At 50.1% G+C, this 17,456-nt stretch overlaps 1 protein-coding gene across 1 annotated transcript in view; it reads right to left on the reverse strand.

The window, feature by feature from the left end:
* Positions 1-17,456, reverse strand: part of RASGRF1 (Ras protein specific guanine nucleotide releasing factor 1) — a 111,255-nt gene that overhangs the window by 2,652 nt on the left and 91,147 nt on the right. Inside the window, exons 21-26 of the mRNA XM_075006746.1 lie at positions 12,277-12,380; positions 10,323-10,407; positions 9,045-9,242; positions 5,757-5,836; positions 2,554-2,671; positions 1,642-1,710 (exon numbers count right to left, since the gene is read on the reverse strand). Coding sequence (XP_074862847.1) covers positions 1,642-1,710; positions 2,554-2,671; positions 5,757-5,836; positions 9,045-9,242; positions 10,323-10,407; positions 12,277-12,380 — 654 coding nt within the window. The remainder of the gene's footprint in view (positions 1-1,641; positions 1,711-2,553; positions 2,672-5,756; positions 5,837-9,044; positions 9,243-10,322; positions 10,408-12,276; positions 12,381-17,456) is intronic.

A 17,456-nucleotide genomic window follows, 5' to 3' on the forward strand; every position in this document is an offset into this window, starting at 1 on the left:
CCCAAGGACTGCTGGGCCAAAGGGGCAACAAGAACCAGACAGAAATGTTAACCATGGCTGCCACAAGGCCTGCAGCTCTGCGTGTGGTCTGTCTCCTCGCAGGACCTCCATGGTGGGATTCTGCCAGGCCACCAAGCATGCAAAAAGGCCACCTGACCACCAAGCCCATACCAAACGCATCATCCTCCTGCTGAAATAAACCCCCGAACTCATTCCTGTCCCAGGCTGGGATTTCAGCAGCTCCCTGCAACTGCTCCTCTGCCTCAGAAGCCATCGGGCAATTTCCCCAAAACCCCACGAGCAGCAGCACCGTGAGAGCCCCCCCCCAGGAGGGCGCACTCGGAGCGCTGGTTAGACGCAGCAGCACATCCGGTACAAAAGCCCTCAGGCCGCTGGCCTAAGGGACACAGCTGGGAAATCAGCGTGAGTTTTCAACAGCTGCTCAGCCCAGTCCACAGGACAAAGTGTCACAGGAGCCGGTGCCATGGAAGGAAGAGTTAAAGAACTGGCTGAATTCATCACATTCCAGGCAAAATACGAATTAACCCCGAGTTGTCTTTGTGGCGAATGGCAGAGCATCTGACTTCATTATAGGCAGAAAGTGAGGCCTGTGGTTTTAGCAGCTACAGAGGAGGGTTATTAGTGAGAATGATAACAAAGGGCTCTTGGCAGGGGGCTAGAAGAGTGAAATGTGTTATTCTCTGTCAACATCTAACCATGAACTTAGCCTCAGGGAACATCTACACGCAGGGAAGTTCGACCTGCGGAAGGCAATCTTCTGGCATGCGAAATCAAACTTCCAGGGCGGCCCACTGACTGCCCCCCGCTAGGAGTAAGGGGCTCCCATCAACATCCCTTAGTGAAGACAGTGTGGAAGCTGGAAGTAAGGTAGGTCGACGTTGGCTACATAATAAGCGTAGCTGGAGCTGCGTCCCTTCATTCAACCTGTCCCTGGAGTGTAGACCTGCCCTCAGGGTAATACCTGAAGCCGGCCTTCCGTGCTGTAGAAACCAGCATCTCCCCAGCAAGATGCAGGCCCGAGGCCAGTTCTGTGTAACCTCCCATTGCCCGGTCTATCTGTGGAACGTGACATTTCCCATTGTCTTTTCTCCAGACCCACTGAGAGGTGGCTCCATCACAGACAAACACTGTTACACCTGGGCTGGACGCTACAGCTGTACCACGGTCTGTCCTCACTCATCCCTGTTCCCACCCTGGGCTGACAGATAGCATCTGTTCTGATGGTCAGGTTCTCAGACCTCACGCACTGGCGCTGTGTCTGCTGGCACCAGCCATTTATTGCTAATCTGGTAGCAGGGATTAAAGGAAGAGAGAGGGCTGGTTTGTTCTGTGGGTGCCAATTCAATCCAGCATTTGAGGGGAGGAGAGGAAGAACTACATTCCTTCTCCCTCAGCCATTGCTTCTTTCCCACACTACTCCCTTGCAGCCCATCAGCTCCCCGCGGGGAACCACTAGAAACAAGGCCAACTATCTTCTTAGATTTTACACACCGTTTAAAAACACCCAGTGTTCTTTGGCACGGCTGTCAGAAAGGCCTGGCAAGTGGGCTGAGAGGGCTGAAGCAGCAGATGGGACGTGCAGGACAGAGAGCCCCTGAAGCTCCACGTGGGGGAACGTACCTTGGCCTGGTGCTCTATCTTGTAGGATGTTTGCTGAAACTGGCGGATCTCTCTGATGATGTGGGAAATCTGTCCAAAGATAAAATAGTGCAACATCAGGTATTACCACAGCTACTTCAAATACCTCGTGCTACATCCCGGACCCAAAGGAGGGGCACGGGGCAGAGAGAGCGAGAGAATCATTTTGCATATTGATGTAATTTTGAAACACAACATTATTTAGCCATCGGTGACAAAGGCTCTTTGTTCCCTTAAAAATATTTGTTCCTGTCACGTGCAAGAACATTTTCCTGCATGAGGTAGAGGGCGGTTCCCCAGGCAACGAAGTGCTTCCTTCTGCTCAGGGGATGGGAGTCTGGGACGTGGAGCTGAGAAGTCTGGGTTCAAACTCTGTTGACAAGAGACATGGCGGGGTGGGGGGAGCACAGGGGAGACCTTTGCCCCCAGGAAGAATTTGTCGAGTCCCTAAGTTCTACTCAGCTCCTGTAGTTGCAGGTATGTGTAGAGCAGTAAGAAATTCACAAACTACATAGGAGCTAGCTCGGAACACAGGGCCACAGCCTCACCAGATGTAAATCAGTGCGGCTCCACTGACTTTAATGGAGCTGGGCTGCTTTACAACTGCTGAGAACGTGGCCCCTGACAAAGGGCACGATCTCTAGCCGCATGTCTGTAGTGCAGAGTTTAACCCTCTGGCAGTGCTGACAGACGTTTTGTCCTCCATCCACCAGCTGACATCAGCGGGAATTCTGGGGACAGTGGCAACGCCACCTAGGACTGGTGCAGTAAGAACGCAGCAGCTCTTGTGATGCATTTGCCGTGAGCGTCTCTCCCATAACCGCCCTCCACGAGACTGGTTCTGGATTGTCTCCTTTACTCCACCCCAATCAGTTACCCCCAAGTGGAACTCACCATTCTCATCTTGGAGAAGTTCACCAAGCCATCTTCAGTATAATTTGGGGTCCCCTCCTCTATGAACGCCAGGTCAGTCAGATACATTCCCAGGTAAGGGACGCAGGGCGGGTCACAACTTCAGAGCAGATCAGACAAAAGGGAAAAACAGAATCATAGTTTTGTTTTTAAAGGAGGTAGAGAAAACCTTTCTGATTCATCCCAAGAGAAATGTCTCTTGGTGGGAAGCCAGAAGATGGCAGGTCCCTGGCCTGTCCCTGCCAACCTTTTCTCCCATGCTCAGGTCCCACTTTCTCCCCTAGCCCCCTGGAGTCTCATACTGAATGGTGTGCTGGGTGGGGTCCCTAGAAAGGCAATACGCTTCGCACGGAGGGTCAGAGTCCATGAGAGCCTCAGGAAAAGGTGAGGGAGAACTTTCACACCTTTTGTTCTCATGATTTCAGTTTTGAACCACTCATCCCTTCCTCCGCTAGCCCCCTTAGCAGCACAGGATGTAGAAATGGGGGAGATGGGGGTGTTGAAGCTGTTTTAGATTTGATTTTAACAAATAGGGAGGAATTGGTAGAGAACTTGAAGGTGGAAGGCAGCTTGGGTGAAAGTGATCACGAAATCATAGAGTTCACAATCCTAAGGAAGGGTAGAACAAAAAACAGCAAAATAGAAATAATGGATTTCAGGAGGGCAGATTTTGGTAAACTCAGAGAGCTGGTAGGTAAGGTCCCATGGGAAGCTAAACAGAGGGGAAAAACAGCTGAGGAGAGTTGGCAGTTTTTCAAAGGGACATTATTAAGGGCCCAAAAGCAAGCCCATCCCGCTGTGTAGGAAAGATAGAAAATATGGAAGAAGACCACCTTGGCTTAACCAGGAGATCTTGCACAATCTCAAAATAAAAAAGGAATTGTATAAAAAATGGAAACAAGGAAAAATTAGAAAGGATGAATATAGGCAAACAACACAAGAATGCAGGAGAAAGATTAGAAAGGCTAAGGCACAAAATGAGCTCAAACTAGCTACAGGCATAAAGGGAAACAAGAAGGCTTTTTATAAATATATTAGGAACAAGAGGAAGGCCAGGGACAGGGTAGGGCCGTTGCTCAGTGAGGAGGGAGAAACAGTAACAGGGAACTTGGAAATGGCAGAGATGCTCAATGACTTCTTTGTTTTGGTCTTCACTGAGAAGTCTGATGAAAAAATGCCCAACATAGTGAATGCTAGTGGGAAAGGGGTAGGGTTAGAAGTTGAAATAAAAAAAGAACAAATTAAAAATCACTTAGGAAAATTAGATGTCTGCAAGTCACCAGGGCCTGATGAAATGTACCCTAGAATACTCAAGGAGCTGATAGAGGAGGTATCTAAGTCATTAGCTATCATCTTTGGAAAATCATGGGAGACAGGAGAGATTCCAGAAGACTGGAAAGGGGCAAATATAGTGCCCATCTATAAAAAGGGAAATAAGAATAACCCAGGAAACTACAGGCCAGTCAGCTTAACTTCAGTGCCAGGAGAGATAATGGAGCAGGTAATTAAAGAAATCATCTGCAAGCACTTGGAAGGTGGTAAGGTAATAGGAAACAGCCAGCATGGCTTTGTAAAGAATAAATCTTGTCAAACTAATCGGATAGGTTTCTTTGATAGCATAACGAGCCTTGTGGATAGGGGAGAAGCGGTAGATGTGGTATACCTAGACTTCAGTAAAGCATTTGATACGTCTTTCATGATATTCTTATCAAACAACTAGGCAAATACAATTTAGATGAGGCTACTATAAGGTGGGTGCATAACTGGCTGGATAACTGTATCCAGAGAGTAGTTCTTAATGGTTCTCAATCCTGCTGGAAAAGTATAAAAAGGGGGGTTCTGCAGGGGTCTGTGTTAGGACCGGTTCTGTTCAATGTCTTCATCAATGATTTAGATATTGGCATAGACAGTACGCTTATTAAGTTTGCAGATGATACCAAGTTGGGAGGGGTTGCAACTGCTTTGGAGGACAGGGTCATAATTCAAAATGATCTGGATAAATTGGAGAAATGGTCTGAGGTAAACAGGATGAAGTTTAATAAGGACAAATGCAAAGTGCTCCACTTAGGAAAGAACAATCAGTTTCACACATACAGAATGGGGAGAGACTGTCTAGGAATGACTACAGCAGAAAGGGATCTGGGGGTTATAGTGGACCACAAGGTAGATATGAGTCAACAGTGTGATGCTGTTGCAAAAAGCAAACATGATTCTGGGATGCATTAACAGGTGTGTTGTGAACAAAACACAAGAAGTCATTCTCCCGCTCTGCTCTGCACTGGTGAGGCCTCAGCTGGAGTATTGTGTCCAGTTCTGGGCACTGCAGTTCAAAAAAGATGTGGAGAAAGTAGAGAGGGTCCAGAAAAGAGCGACAAGAATGATTAAAGGTCTAGAGAATGTGATGTATAAAGAAAGGCTGAAAGAATTGGGCTTGTTTAGTTTGGAAAAGAGAAGATTGAGGGGAGACATGATAGCGGTTTTCAGATATCTAAAAGGGAGTCATAAGGAGGAAGGAGAAAATTTGTTCTTCTTGGCCTCAGGATAGAACAAGAGGCAACGGGCTTAAGCTGCAGCAGGGGAGGTTTAGGTTGGACATTAGGAAAAAGTTCCTAACTATCAGGGCGGTCAAACAGTGGAATAAATTGCCAAGGGAGGTTGTGGAATCTCCATCGCTGGAGATATTTAAGAACAGGTTAGATAGACATCTATCAGGGATGGTTTAGATAGTACTTGGTCCTGCCATTGGGGCAGGGGGCTGGACTCGATGGCCTCTCGAGGTCCCTTCCAGTCCTAGTGTTCAAAAAAAAAAAAAAAGAAGAAGAAGACAGAGAACATCGCCTATCTATAAATCTCTGGGATGCCCACACCTCAAACGTTCCTGTCCTCAGTGCAAGCACACGCCTGTCGGGGGATTTGGTCAAAGCCTTTGGATGGGTCAGGTCAGTTCCCTTCCAGTGGCTATTTCTTTTGCCCAGGGCAGTGTGCAGGAAACAGGAATGCCTGCGCTGGTGCAATGCCACCCCAGTCCCACCTGTGGGGCTGGCAGCCCTGTGCTAGCTGTCCGGGGGTGAGGCTGGCTCTCTGGGACCCTCAGGAGGACTCAGGCACTGTACCAAATATGAGCAAGCCACCTGTCTGAAAGGCTTTCAGTAGTGAGCACACACCCACTGGCACTAGTCACTTACTTTTTCAGAGCTTCTCGGAGGTTCTTAAACCTGCCCTCGGATGACACCAGCCGCTGGAGCTTATCAATCAGAGCTTTCGTCTGCAAGGAGCAAAGAGCACATGGTCATTAGAAAAAGGCAAGAGGTGCTCCCAGAGGTGAGAGTGATTCTGAAATCCCTGACACACAAGGGCTTGGCCCTTCCATTGAGAAGATCAGAGCTGTGTGCAGAGGTGCAGGTGCTCCAGAATGTCTCCACCTGTCCTGCCACTCAGCCTGTTGAGTGTCCTTCACCCACCGGGGCAAAGAAAGCAAGAGGTGCTCCTGGAAGTGACATCACAAGAGCAAAGGGAGCTGAAAGAAGACTGCTCAGCTGACTTGTCCATCTCCCCTGGCACCCCCAGCCCATGCAAGGCACATGCAATTCTCGAGTCACAGTGCAAAGAAATGAACAACCAGGATCTAAAAGCATTACTGCATTTGCTCCCTGGGAGTTCTTATTTGGTGCTTCGTTCAGGCCCGGAGTGTTGCCTTATCTCATTTCATGACACCTCATGCGTAAGACACAGCACATCAGCACCGTTCCATGATCAAGGCCCCCCTTTTTATCCTGGACTGGTTCAACCCCTCCATAGAATCATAGGGCTGGTCATCTAGTCATCTGGTCCAGCCCCCTGCTTTAAGCAGAATCAACCCCCACTAAGTCATCCCAGCTAGGACCTTGTCAAGTCAGGATTTAAAAACCTCTAGGGATGGAGAGTCCACCGCCTCGCTAGGTAACACATTCCAGTGCTTCACCACCCGCCTGGGGAAGTAGTTTTTCCTAATATCCAACCTACTCCTCTCCTTTGCTCCTTGTTCTGCCATCTGACACCACTGAGAACAGCCTCTCTCCATCCTCATTAGAGCTCCCCTTCAGGAAGTTGAAGGCTGCTATTAAATCACCCCTAAGTCTTCTCTTCTGTAAACTAAACAAGCCCAAATCCCTCAGCCTCTCCTCATAGGTCTTGTGCTCCAGCCCCTGAATCATTTTTGTTGCCCTCCGCTGAACCTCCAGCACATCCACATCCTTTTTATACCAGGGGGCCCAAAACTGGACTCAATATTCCAGATGTGGCCTCACCAGTGCTGAATAGAGGGGAACAATCACTTCTCTACATCAGCTTGCAATGCTCCTCCTAATGCACCCCAGTATGCCGTTAGCCTTCTTGGCTACAAGGACACACTGTTTACTCATATCCAGCCTTTCATCCACCATAACCCCTAGGTCCTTTTCCACTCTACTGCTGCTTAGCCCATCAATCCCCAGCCTGTAACAATGCTTGGGATTCTTCTGCCCCAAGTGCAGGACTCTACACCTCTCCTTGTTGAACCACATCAGATTTATTTTGGCCCAGTCTTCCAATTTATCCAGGTCACTCTGGATCCTATCTCGACCCTCCAATGTATCTGCCTCTCCCGCTAGCTTTGTGTCACCCGCAAACTTGATGAGCATACAGTCCCTCATCCAGGTCACAAATAAAGATGTTGAACACCAGCCCCAGAACTGAGCGTTGGGGCACTCCACTTGAAACTGTCTGCCATCCAGATATTGAGCCACTGACTGCTACCCACTGGGCTCTACTGGGGCTCGCCTGTCAAGCCAGCTTTCTATCCATCTTATAGTCCATGGATCCAAACCATATTTCCTTAACTTATGGGCAAGAACGTTGTGGGAGACTGTATCAAAAGCTTTGTGGAAGTTACGGTATATCACATCCACTGACTTCCCCATGTCCGCAGAGCCTGTTACCTCATCACAGAAGCTAATCAGATTGGCCAGGCAGGACTTGCACTTGGTGAATCCATGCTGACTACTCTTGATCACTTTCCCCTCTTCCAAGTGCTCCAGAATGGATTCCTTGAGGATCCCCTCCATTATTTTCCCAGGGACTGAGGTAAGGCTGACTGGTCTGTAGTTCCCTGTATTGTCCTTCTTTCCTTTTTTAAAGAATGGCACTACATTTGCCTTTTTCCAGTCGTCTGGGATCTCTCCCAATCTCCAAGATATTATCTTCAAGGATAATGGCCAAAGGCTCATCAATGACATCTGCCAATTCCCTCTGTACCCTTTGGTGCATTAAATCCAGAGCCATGGATTTGTGTACATCTAGTTTTTCTAGGTAGCTCTTAACTCATTCCTTCCCCACCGATGGCTGCCCTCCACCTTCCCATACTGCACTGTCTAGCACCTTCGTGTGGGAGCTGTCCTTGTCCCTGAAGACTGATGCAAAAAAAACATTGAGTACTTCAGTTTTCTTACATCAGCTGTCACTAGGTTACCTCCCGCATCCAATAACTGCCCCACCCACACCTTCCCTGATAGCCCTCTTTTTGTTAACATGCCTGTAGAAACCCTTCTTGTTACCCTTCACATCCCTTGCCAGATGCAGTTCCGATTGTACTTTCACTTTCCTGCTTACTGCCCGGCATTCTCCAGCCATATATTTATACTCCTCCTTAGTCAGCTGTCCATGTTTCCATTTCTTATATGCATCTTTTTTGGGTTTGAGCTGACCAAGGATCTCCCTGTTAAGCCAAGCTGGTTGCCTACCACATTTGCATTTCTTACTATGCAGCAGGATGGTTTGTTCCTGTGCCTTCAGTAAGACTTCTTTAAAATACTTCCAGATCTCCTGAACTCCTTCCCTCTTTGTCTTCATTTCCCAAGGGATCCTGCCCATCAGTTCTCTCAGGGAGTCAGTCTGCTCTTTTGAAATCAAGTAATATATCAACCAGTGTATTACCGCTCACCTTTCTTCCTTTTGTCAGGATCCTGAACTCTAACATTCCATGGTCACTACAGCCCAGGTTGCCACCCACTTCTATTTCTCCTACTAGTTCTTCCCTGTTTGTGAGCAGCAGGTCAAGCTGCGCATGGCCCCTAGTCGGTTCCATCAGCACTTGTACCAAGAAGTTATCTCCAACATCCTCCAAAAACTTCCTGGATTGTCTGTGTGCTGCTGTATTGACCTCCCAACAAATGTCCGTATGGTTAAAGTCTCCCATGAGAACCAGGGCCTGTGATTTGGAAGCTTTTCTTAGTTGTTTGAAGAAATCTTCATCTAGCTCATCTCCCTGATCCGGTGGTCTATAGCAGACACCAACTACAGCCTCAGCTCTGTTGTTTCCACCTCTAAGCTTAACCCAAAGACAATCCACTCTTTTTTCTCCCTCCTTATACTGGAGCTCTGAGCTATCACACTGCTCCCTCACACAGAGCGAGAAGACCGTGAGACCAGTCCTCACGAACATGGCGACAGCCACGTACCTGCTTGGATACCTTGAGCCATGTCTTCTTGAGCCGGAAGATGGCGCTGCGGTTCAGGGAGGAGGTGATCTCCAGGACGGCATTGTAGTTGTGCAGACACCTGCAGATGTCAGCCACGGCCACCCACTTCTCAATGGCACTCACCCTGGTGTTGACATCTTCGTTTCGGAGGATTTCAGATGCGATCAAGTTGCTGATCTGCAGGGAGAGGCAGGTGACAATCCAGCCTGCAATGGAGTTCCCAAAAGGCTCATACTAACTCACCGCAGACCTCGCACCCTGACTCCTTTCTATTGTCCTCACTGCAGAGTCAGAGCCACAAAACAGAATGGGGCAGATTCTGCTGCAAGCACCGCCAGAGGGAAGAGGCAAAGTGCACTGCCCCTCCTGGAGTGCTTAGAGACTGTAACCAGCAGCGGTTGCCTGGACCACCTGCAGGCCACTCCCAAAAGGGAGAGAGACCCTGCACCGGCAAAGCCCCTAAGCACACTCTTAACTTGAACTCTGAAGTCAACGGGACATAGGCACATGCTTAACGCTTTACTGAATCTGGGCTCACAGCAGCATTTTTTGCCTGGTCTGCAGCTGGCCCCCACATAAGTAGGAATGCCTTCGAGAGACTCTGATGGGTACAGAGATGTGCTGTCCAACATAGTCAACCCTCAGAGGCCTCATCTTCAGAGGCACAGTGACTGAGGCCAAGCACTTTGAAAGCAGGCCAGGGATTTAGGAATCTAGATATAGGCTTGGGGGAAATCCCAGCCCCTAGAGTCAAAGGGAGCTTGCCCAGGATTTCAGGGGAATCTGGGTTTCACTCTAGAGGCCTCACATCAAGTGTTCACATTTGAAAATTTTGGCCCATCCTTCTCCCTGTGCATTTGCCTTAGATTTCACTTGGCTTTGCTCAGTAACACAAGGTACTTCACTCAGCTTTGGTCAGTAACACAGGGTCCTTCACTCGGCTTTGCTCAGTAACACAGGGTACTTCGCTCAGATCTCCCTCTGCAATGGGCCATATTTAAACAACCTGAACTGTGACAAAGTCTAGATTCAGAGTTTACCCCTTTGCCCCTGAAAATGTGGGCCTGGGGCTGGTTCGGCCTATTCCAGCTGGTCTGCAGCAGCCCATTTTACTAGGACTCTGGTCAGGCTTGTCCCTAACAGTGAAAATCACCATGGAACTGGGGTCAGTAAATCCCAGAGCCAGTGTCTGCAACACAAGCCTTGAGTCCCCCCATGCCACCTGCACCACGATAACCTGGACGCCCCAGTACGTACATCATTGAAGTGTTTAGTGTTCTTCATAATGTAAGGAGTCCGTTCATTCTTTTCAAGCTTCATCCAACCTTGTCCAAAAAACTCCCTGCAAAGTTCAAACTCAGCATCACTCCCAGTCCATCTCCCTGGGATCGCTCCTCTGTAGCTGGCACTGCCAGAGAAGTGCCCTGGGCAGGAGCTCTCACCAGGAGGCTTCTCGCTGAACATAATGGAATGAGGCCCCTGGAGGTACTGGCAGAAATTGCCTCCCAAGGTTTAAAGGAGAGCCAGGTAACAGCCAGCCTCAGTGGTACCCCAGGACACATGAGCTCAGAGGCCTGGCTACAGAGAGACTTGCTCCCAACATGGCACAGGCAGGGATTGGAATGAAGCTCTGGTTTTCCCAGGCGCACTGCAGCACCGAGTAGGGATTCTCTGGCAGAAAAATGTTCATTTCCTGCACCTGCAAGAGGATGAGTATCAGGTGGCCTCTCTCCCACCCCCATCTCTGCCACAGAACAGAAAAGAGCAGCACACGTAGGGGCCATAGGAGAGGAGCTGCAGTTGGTTCACACCAGTTTGCTAGGGAGCAGGGTTGCCAATCATCAATAAATTTATGGACAGTCCATAAAAAGTTAGCTAAAATTGGACGTGTCCTTGAAGTCCGTAAAAAAATGTAGGTGTCTGTAAATTTAATGAAAGTGCAATAAAACTTCAAAAGACAGCAATTATTCTATAGCAATTAAATTCTTCTGTGCTGCTTCAGCCACTGTATTGTGGCGCAGTGGAAATTGGACATTTTAGTTGTTTATTTAGCTCAATGGTTGACATGATGTAACCTGAATCACGTGATCCACGTGATGTCATCATCTGCCTTATCCCACCAAGTTAGCATCAGCGCATTGACAATTTTACATCATTTAATATTGTTTACTGTTAAAGTTTACAATGTTACAATCTATGTCATGTTAATATAGTATAAAAATTATGTCGGTAAAAGAAATTTGTCTGTAAATTTTTCCCATTTTGTCTGTAAATGAAATTTCTGTGGGTTGGCAACCCTGCTAGGGAGAGACAAGGGCTGTTGTCTTGGTGGTCTGCAGAAACCAGTGACAGCCCCACTCCCCCCCCACAGAATATGGGACTTCCGGGACAGTGCCAGGCTGCCCCTCCCAGCATGACCTTGCCCATGCACTAGGGCAAGGTCACTGCAGTGGAGACAGAACAGTGCGCCCTTTTGTGCACCCACGCTGAGAGCAGCCAAATGACGTCCGGCTTTGTAGCAGAACGGAAGAGGGACAAAGCCAGGCCAGTCCAGCTTTGGATGAACAGCCTGCCCAGAAACCAGTGGCACCAGGTGGGCTGGCAACATGTAAACTGGAGAAAGCATCACCCACTTCATCTCTACCCATATCCCAGGAAGGGGCCAAGTCAGGGCTGGCTCTGGGAAATCTCCCTGCTTCACTCCCCATTTCAGCAGCTGGTGGTGAAGGCAGAAACCAGCTTCTACAGAGCAGGAGTGAGCAGACGCCAGGTGTGGATTTGGCTGAAAAGCCATGGGCGAGCCCCAGTTAGGGCAGGGCAGGGCCTTGCCTTTGTGATGCCAACAGGGTGAGTGTGTTCACCTGCAGAGGCCACCCACCTTGCAGGCACCTACCCAATGTTGCTGCTTCCCCTTGCACCCAGGCTGGAGCTGAGCTGGGGTCCCACCTCCCTGGAACCACAGTGTGCTAAAGGCAGATCCTGCCCTCTTAGACTGCTAGGGAAATCCTGGGGCACACCATGACCCAGAGTCCCAGGTCTCGTGGACCCCAGCAAGGGGCATTTATATACAGTGACAGTCCTGGGATTTGTACAAGGCTGAAGGTGAATCCTGCCTCTGTCATCAAACCACAGATGTAAACTTCCCAACCAGCTGCCATCTGGCGCCGGAAGAGGTGCACCAGGGTAACAGCAAACAAGAAGCAGCACTTACTCATACGGGATCTTCTTAAAGACCAAGTGATCCAGCAGTGTCAGCTGTTCTGCAATTTCCAAAGCAGAGTGGTTTTCAAAGGGTTCTGCTTGGACTCCCTCTGCCTAAATGAAAGAGCCAGTAAGTGTCTTGCTTGGGTGAGTTAGGTAAGAGTATGTGAAGAAGTACTTGCCTTCTATGCACTGAAATAAAACAAAATGTCAGAGCCAATGCGAGAGTTTGCCCAAAGTCAGGCAGCCCTCCAAGCTTAGCCAGAAACAAACCAGAATGCAGCTTCTGCAGGAAGCATGGTTTAAGGCCACACTGTGGTTCCCTTACACACTCTGGCTAGTTTCTCACACAGGTTTTTCAGTTCTCAGAATGGGACCCAGTGGGTGAATTGTTGCTCGCCAGTGTGGGCGAGGGGCCTGAACCACCCTCTGAGGCTCTGTCTGCATTGCAAAGGGCTTCAGTACAACCTGAAATAATACTTGACAATACTAATTAATAACTTGAATAACCCAACCCCTGTGCAACGTGAGTTACAGCGACCTCTCTGCTGGTCTGGACAGCGCTGCCAGCAGAAAAGCTGCTCCCGCCAACATGCCTATCTCCTCTCATGGACAAAGATGTTAAGCTGACCGGTGAACTAGCTCCCGCCAGCCTACAGTCTCTTCCCCAGAGGTGCTGCAACGGCGAGGCAATGTAGACACAACCTTTGCTACAGTGACTATATACTGTGGTACTCTGGACTGCAGGTGCTTCCGCTGGGTCACACGTGCCACAGAGGGTGCTCTGTGAACTACACCACCTGCCCTTCCTCAGAAAGGGAAAGGAAGAGGAACCCAGTTGTGTCCATCTTGTCCCAGAAGTTGATTTTCTTTGAGGCTCAAATGAGCTGTATGGCTGCGAACATGGTGTCTCCAAGTTGAGGAGTTTTCTGGTCTGACCTGATCCATGCCTGCATCACCAGTGGGAATCTCCAGGCACAAGCCTCCTTGCTGTTGCTGGGCTGGTGACACCAAAGCTGCAGGTTAGCAAAGCAACTCACACAGGCTTAAGTCCACCCCATCCAGCTTAACTCAGAACACACTGGAGTACTTTGCTGAACAGGGATAGACTGTTGAATGTGGCTCTAAAGCAAGGCCCTGATCCTGCATCCATTAAGGTCAATAGGCATTGACCATGACCATTGACATTGCCTTCAATGAAAGCAGATTGGGCCCTCTCCCAGACAGAGGGATGTGTGACAGGGAGACTTTGCACATCTGAGAAATTGCTCAGGTTAACGAAGGAAACATCTGCTTGTATTTGCAAACACACAAATAATCAACATTTGCATGTATGTAACTTAAATGCTAAAGTGTAACAAATCAAGGAGCATTAAGTCCTGGGAAAGACCTGACACCCTGGTTCTCAATTTAGTAATGCAACAGGCACCCCAACCAGGGAAAGAAACCTGCCAGGGCAGAGCAGCCACAGCTCCATATTGCAGCTAAAGTAGTGGCTTAGCAACCCCTTTCCCCAGCTGCTGCCAGCCAAGACAGTGTTGCTCTTTAAAAGGCTTTAATATGAATTAGTTTGAAAATCTCTCACCATCATCACTGGGGACCAGATATTCAATGTGCGAGAGATTTTCAATGTGCAGGGACCCGGAAGAAAGGACTGGGTGCCAGGGAAAGGGTCATTTGATAATTCCCTGTTCTGTTTGCTCCCTGTGGGGCACCTGCCACTGGCTGCTGGCAGCAGACAGGACACTGGGCTGGACATTCCTTTGGTCTGGCTCAGTTTGGGTGCTCTTATGTTCAGGTGAAGTGGGTATCCATCCATTTAGAAAGCTAGCCATTGACTTCCAGCCTTGCCCCTTCCATTACATCTAACAGCATCATACCTTTGCCAAGGCTTGGAGATGGGCCCAAAAGCTGGAGCTCACCTCCAGCTCCCACATCTATGACTCTCAGGGCACTGATGACACAGTGGTACGCAAGACCCCAGGTGCTGCTTGTGGTGCTCAACGGATTAATAGATTTTAGCACCAGAAGGGATCACTGTGACCATCTGGTCTGACTGCCCGCGTGACACAGGCTACAGGATGTCTCTGAATTAATCTGATTATTTGAGCCAAAGGGATAATTTCTAAGAAGCACAAAAATTCAGACTTCCTTCACCATCAAAGCAGTTGTGGATGATTGCAGCAGAGGGGCTGATTGCAGAATGCAGCCCGGAGTGCAGCCTGAACCTCTCTAATCCAGAACTCTCTCAACCAGCACCATCCGTAACCCAGCATGATTTTAGTTAGCCGGATAACCACTTATCATGGGTTTGGCCAAGTTCCCCCATGTCCCATAAAGTTTGTTTACAGCCCCCAGTCCTGGCTTTCAGTGTTCTGTGCTGTTATTTAGCTGTAACTTATACCTCACTGTCTTCTCAGAGCCCAGTAAGCAATGGAAGTGTTGGTGATGTGTTAGAAAATATTGACCTCCTGTGGTCTGGTGAATTCTCTTGTTTGACACTGGGCAGGTCCTGAGGGTGCTGGATGAGGGAGGTTCAGCCTGTACTGAACCATGAGACGAGCCTAAACTGCACTTTCACACACACACACACGTTTTAGGGACAAGAAGTAGATGTAGAGCCGTGGCATGGAAGCCCAGATCTCTGGCCCTACCTCTGTGGTGGGCCTAAGGGTGAGAGAACCCATCCTGGATTCCAGGCTGGGCTAATAACTAGCAGCTGCCACCTCAGAACAGTGCGATTTCACCAACAGGCTCTACAGTATCACCAGGACTAGTCACAAGACTTCACAGTTTGAACCATGCCCCCTGCCTAAGCCTAATCCAGAGCCAGGCCTGATCACTGCCTCCTCAGACCTAGGTAACCCTGCAGGCCCTCTTCATCTAGGGCCAGGGAGGTCAGCAGCCAGCTGAGGCACATGGCCCTGGCAACCCGGGGTCCCCTGCCTGGAAAGCAGAGAACGTCACAGCCTCCCTCTGCCACCAGAAGCCAGTTAACTTTCTGTCCGCTCAGCAGCCCGCAGGAGAGGGTTTGGTCGACGGGGGCACACGAACTCTCAAGGCCATAAGGAGGTTAGGAACAGATTGTGCCAGAACTAACTCAGGGCAAGAGTCTGACGCGTCAGCAGCTGTCTGGGCCTCAGCCTCTGTGCTCTGATAAGGAATTCCAGCAGTGATGATTGCTGCTCCCCGGCTGCCCTCTGGCTCCTGCTGCAGTGTCTCTGGGTGGGTGCAAGGCACGCATGCCCTGCTCTTGTCCTCTGCAGGGCAGCTGGCCTGACTCTCCCCAGGGGGCAGAGTCTGTGGCATCAGCTCACACCTTCTTGGGCATTAGCTGCCTGAGAGGGGGTAGAGGGTGTAAGGCCACGCCAGGCCCTACCCCCACTGGCTGGCTGTGCTGCTGAGGGCACAGTACATCCCCTCAATGCGTGGCAGGGCACTGCTCAAGCATGTGCTCCCCAGGGGGGATGCTGGATGCTGCAGTGCCTCTTGGCCATTGCCATGTGCAACACAGACCCCACACAGTGCCCTAGCAGGCCGGCAGGTGCCTGTCCCATGCCCCCAGCCCGTCCTCTCGCAGGAAAATGTGCCAAAGGAGGTGCTTGCGTTGCTCCTCCCTGCACCGTGTGCCATGCAAGGTTAACACGGTCTTCGGCCCTGAGCCATGTCCCAGCTCTGCTGTGGGAACTAATAGCCAGGAATGTTTCGCTGCTTTGGCACTTCCAGCGCTAGCCGCCATCCTGAGAGCACTTGGGATGCAAAGCACAGGGGGCACTTGTGTGACTGCTAGGGCAGAAGTTGTGTATCTACACAAGTCATGGCAACGGGTCTGCTGTGACGTGGCCGGCAGTGCAGGGGGTGTGGAGCGCAAGACTGCTTCTCCTTCGCTCATTGGTTCATCTAACATGGCTTTTGATAAAGCTCTTTGTCCTCAGAACAGGGCAGAAGCTCTCCACCACTGTCCAGAACCCAAAGACTCCAGCAAAGAAACAGGGCTCAGAGTGGTGCTGGAGTCATCTGTGAGAGCAGCACCATGTGCAGGAGGGTGGGGAGAGACTCCTTGAAGGCAGGCTGAGTTGGAGCACAGTTCCTCCTCCAGCAGCAGCAGTGGGGAGTGCTAGCAACCTCCTAGTGCCCTCAAGTTCAAGTGTGCTCGGCTCTGCTGAGCAACGAACTCCAGCCTCATTGACAGTAGCACATGAAAGCTAGCCAGGTGGAAAACAAGTGAAGAGCCTCCTGAAAGTCTGCTGCTGGCCCAAGGGAATTATTTGGTGCAAATGGGTTCTGGGAAGAAAATATCAAGATGGAATTTCTTTGTGCATCTTCTTTAGTGCCCAGAGAGTCAAGGGGGCCTGTGAGTGGCTCCCTGCCTGCTGAAGTGGGGCCAGCTGGTCCAAAAGGAGATGAATTCCAGCCTGCAGCAAACCCTTTACACCACAAGAGAAACAGAACTTGAACTACTTCAATACCTGGGGAGCGACTAAAGCCACGTACAAACCGTTCAGTGTGCAAACACATGGTGCACCGAGGCCTGACAGCAGACAGCAGGGATTTCCCAAGAACCAATCCTGCCAAGTCAGCTTGATTTCCTTCTGTAGCAAGGTAACTGGTTTGGTGATTGGGAAGAACGTGGTGGGCATAATACACCTGGATCTCAGCCAGGCATCTGACACTCCCCAAGGACATTCTGGTAAATAAGCTGGAGAAAAATATGTCAACAGAACCCCTGAATGGGATGGGGTCGGGGTCCAGGGGGTCGGCTGTGGGGCCAGTGCTATTCAGCAGACGTATCACTGACCTGGCTGTGGGCACGGGCAGCGTACTGACCCAGGCTCCGGTGACACAGAGCTGGGGCGGGGTTGCCAATGCAGTGGAGGACAGAGCTGAAATTCAGGGGGATCTCGATACACAGGCGAGCTGGGCTACAAACAACGAAATGAAACTCCAGGCAGACAAATGCCAGGGGCCACACGAGGGCAGAAAAGCCAAGCACAGAACAGGAGCTGACTGGCTGGTGGCAGCACTGCTGAGAGACCGAGCTGAGAGTGGTGGTGGCTCAGGACCAACACGAGGTGGCACTGCCCCGCTGCTGCAGGAGACGCAAATGCAGGTGAGTCCGGGACAAGGTACCGCTGCCCTACTCGGCACTGGTTGGGCCTCGGTGGAGCCCTGGGCCCAGTGTTGGTCACC

The sequence above is a fragment of the Carettochelys insculpta genome, chromosome 12, assembly GCF_033958435.1.
Source record: "Carettochelys insculpta isolate YL-2023 chromosome 12, ASM3395843v1, whole genome shotgun sequence".
NCBI classification, from domain to species: domain Eukaryota; kingdom Metazoa; phylum Chordata; order Testudines; family Carettochelyidae; genus Carettochelys; species Carettochelys insculpta.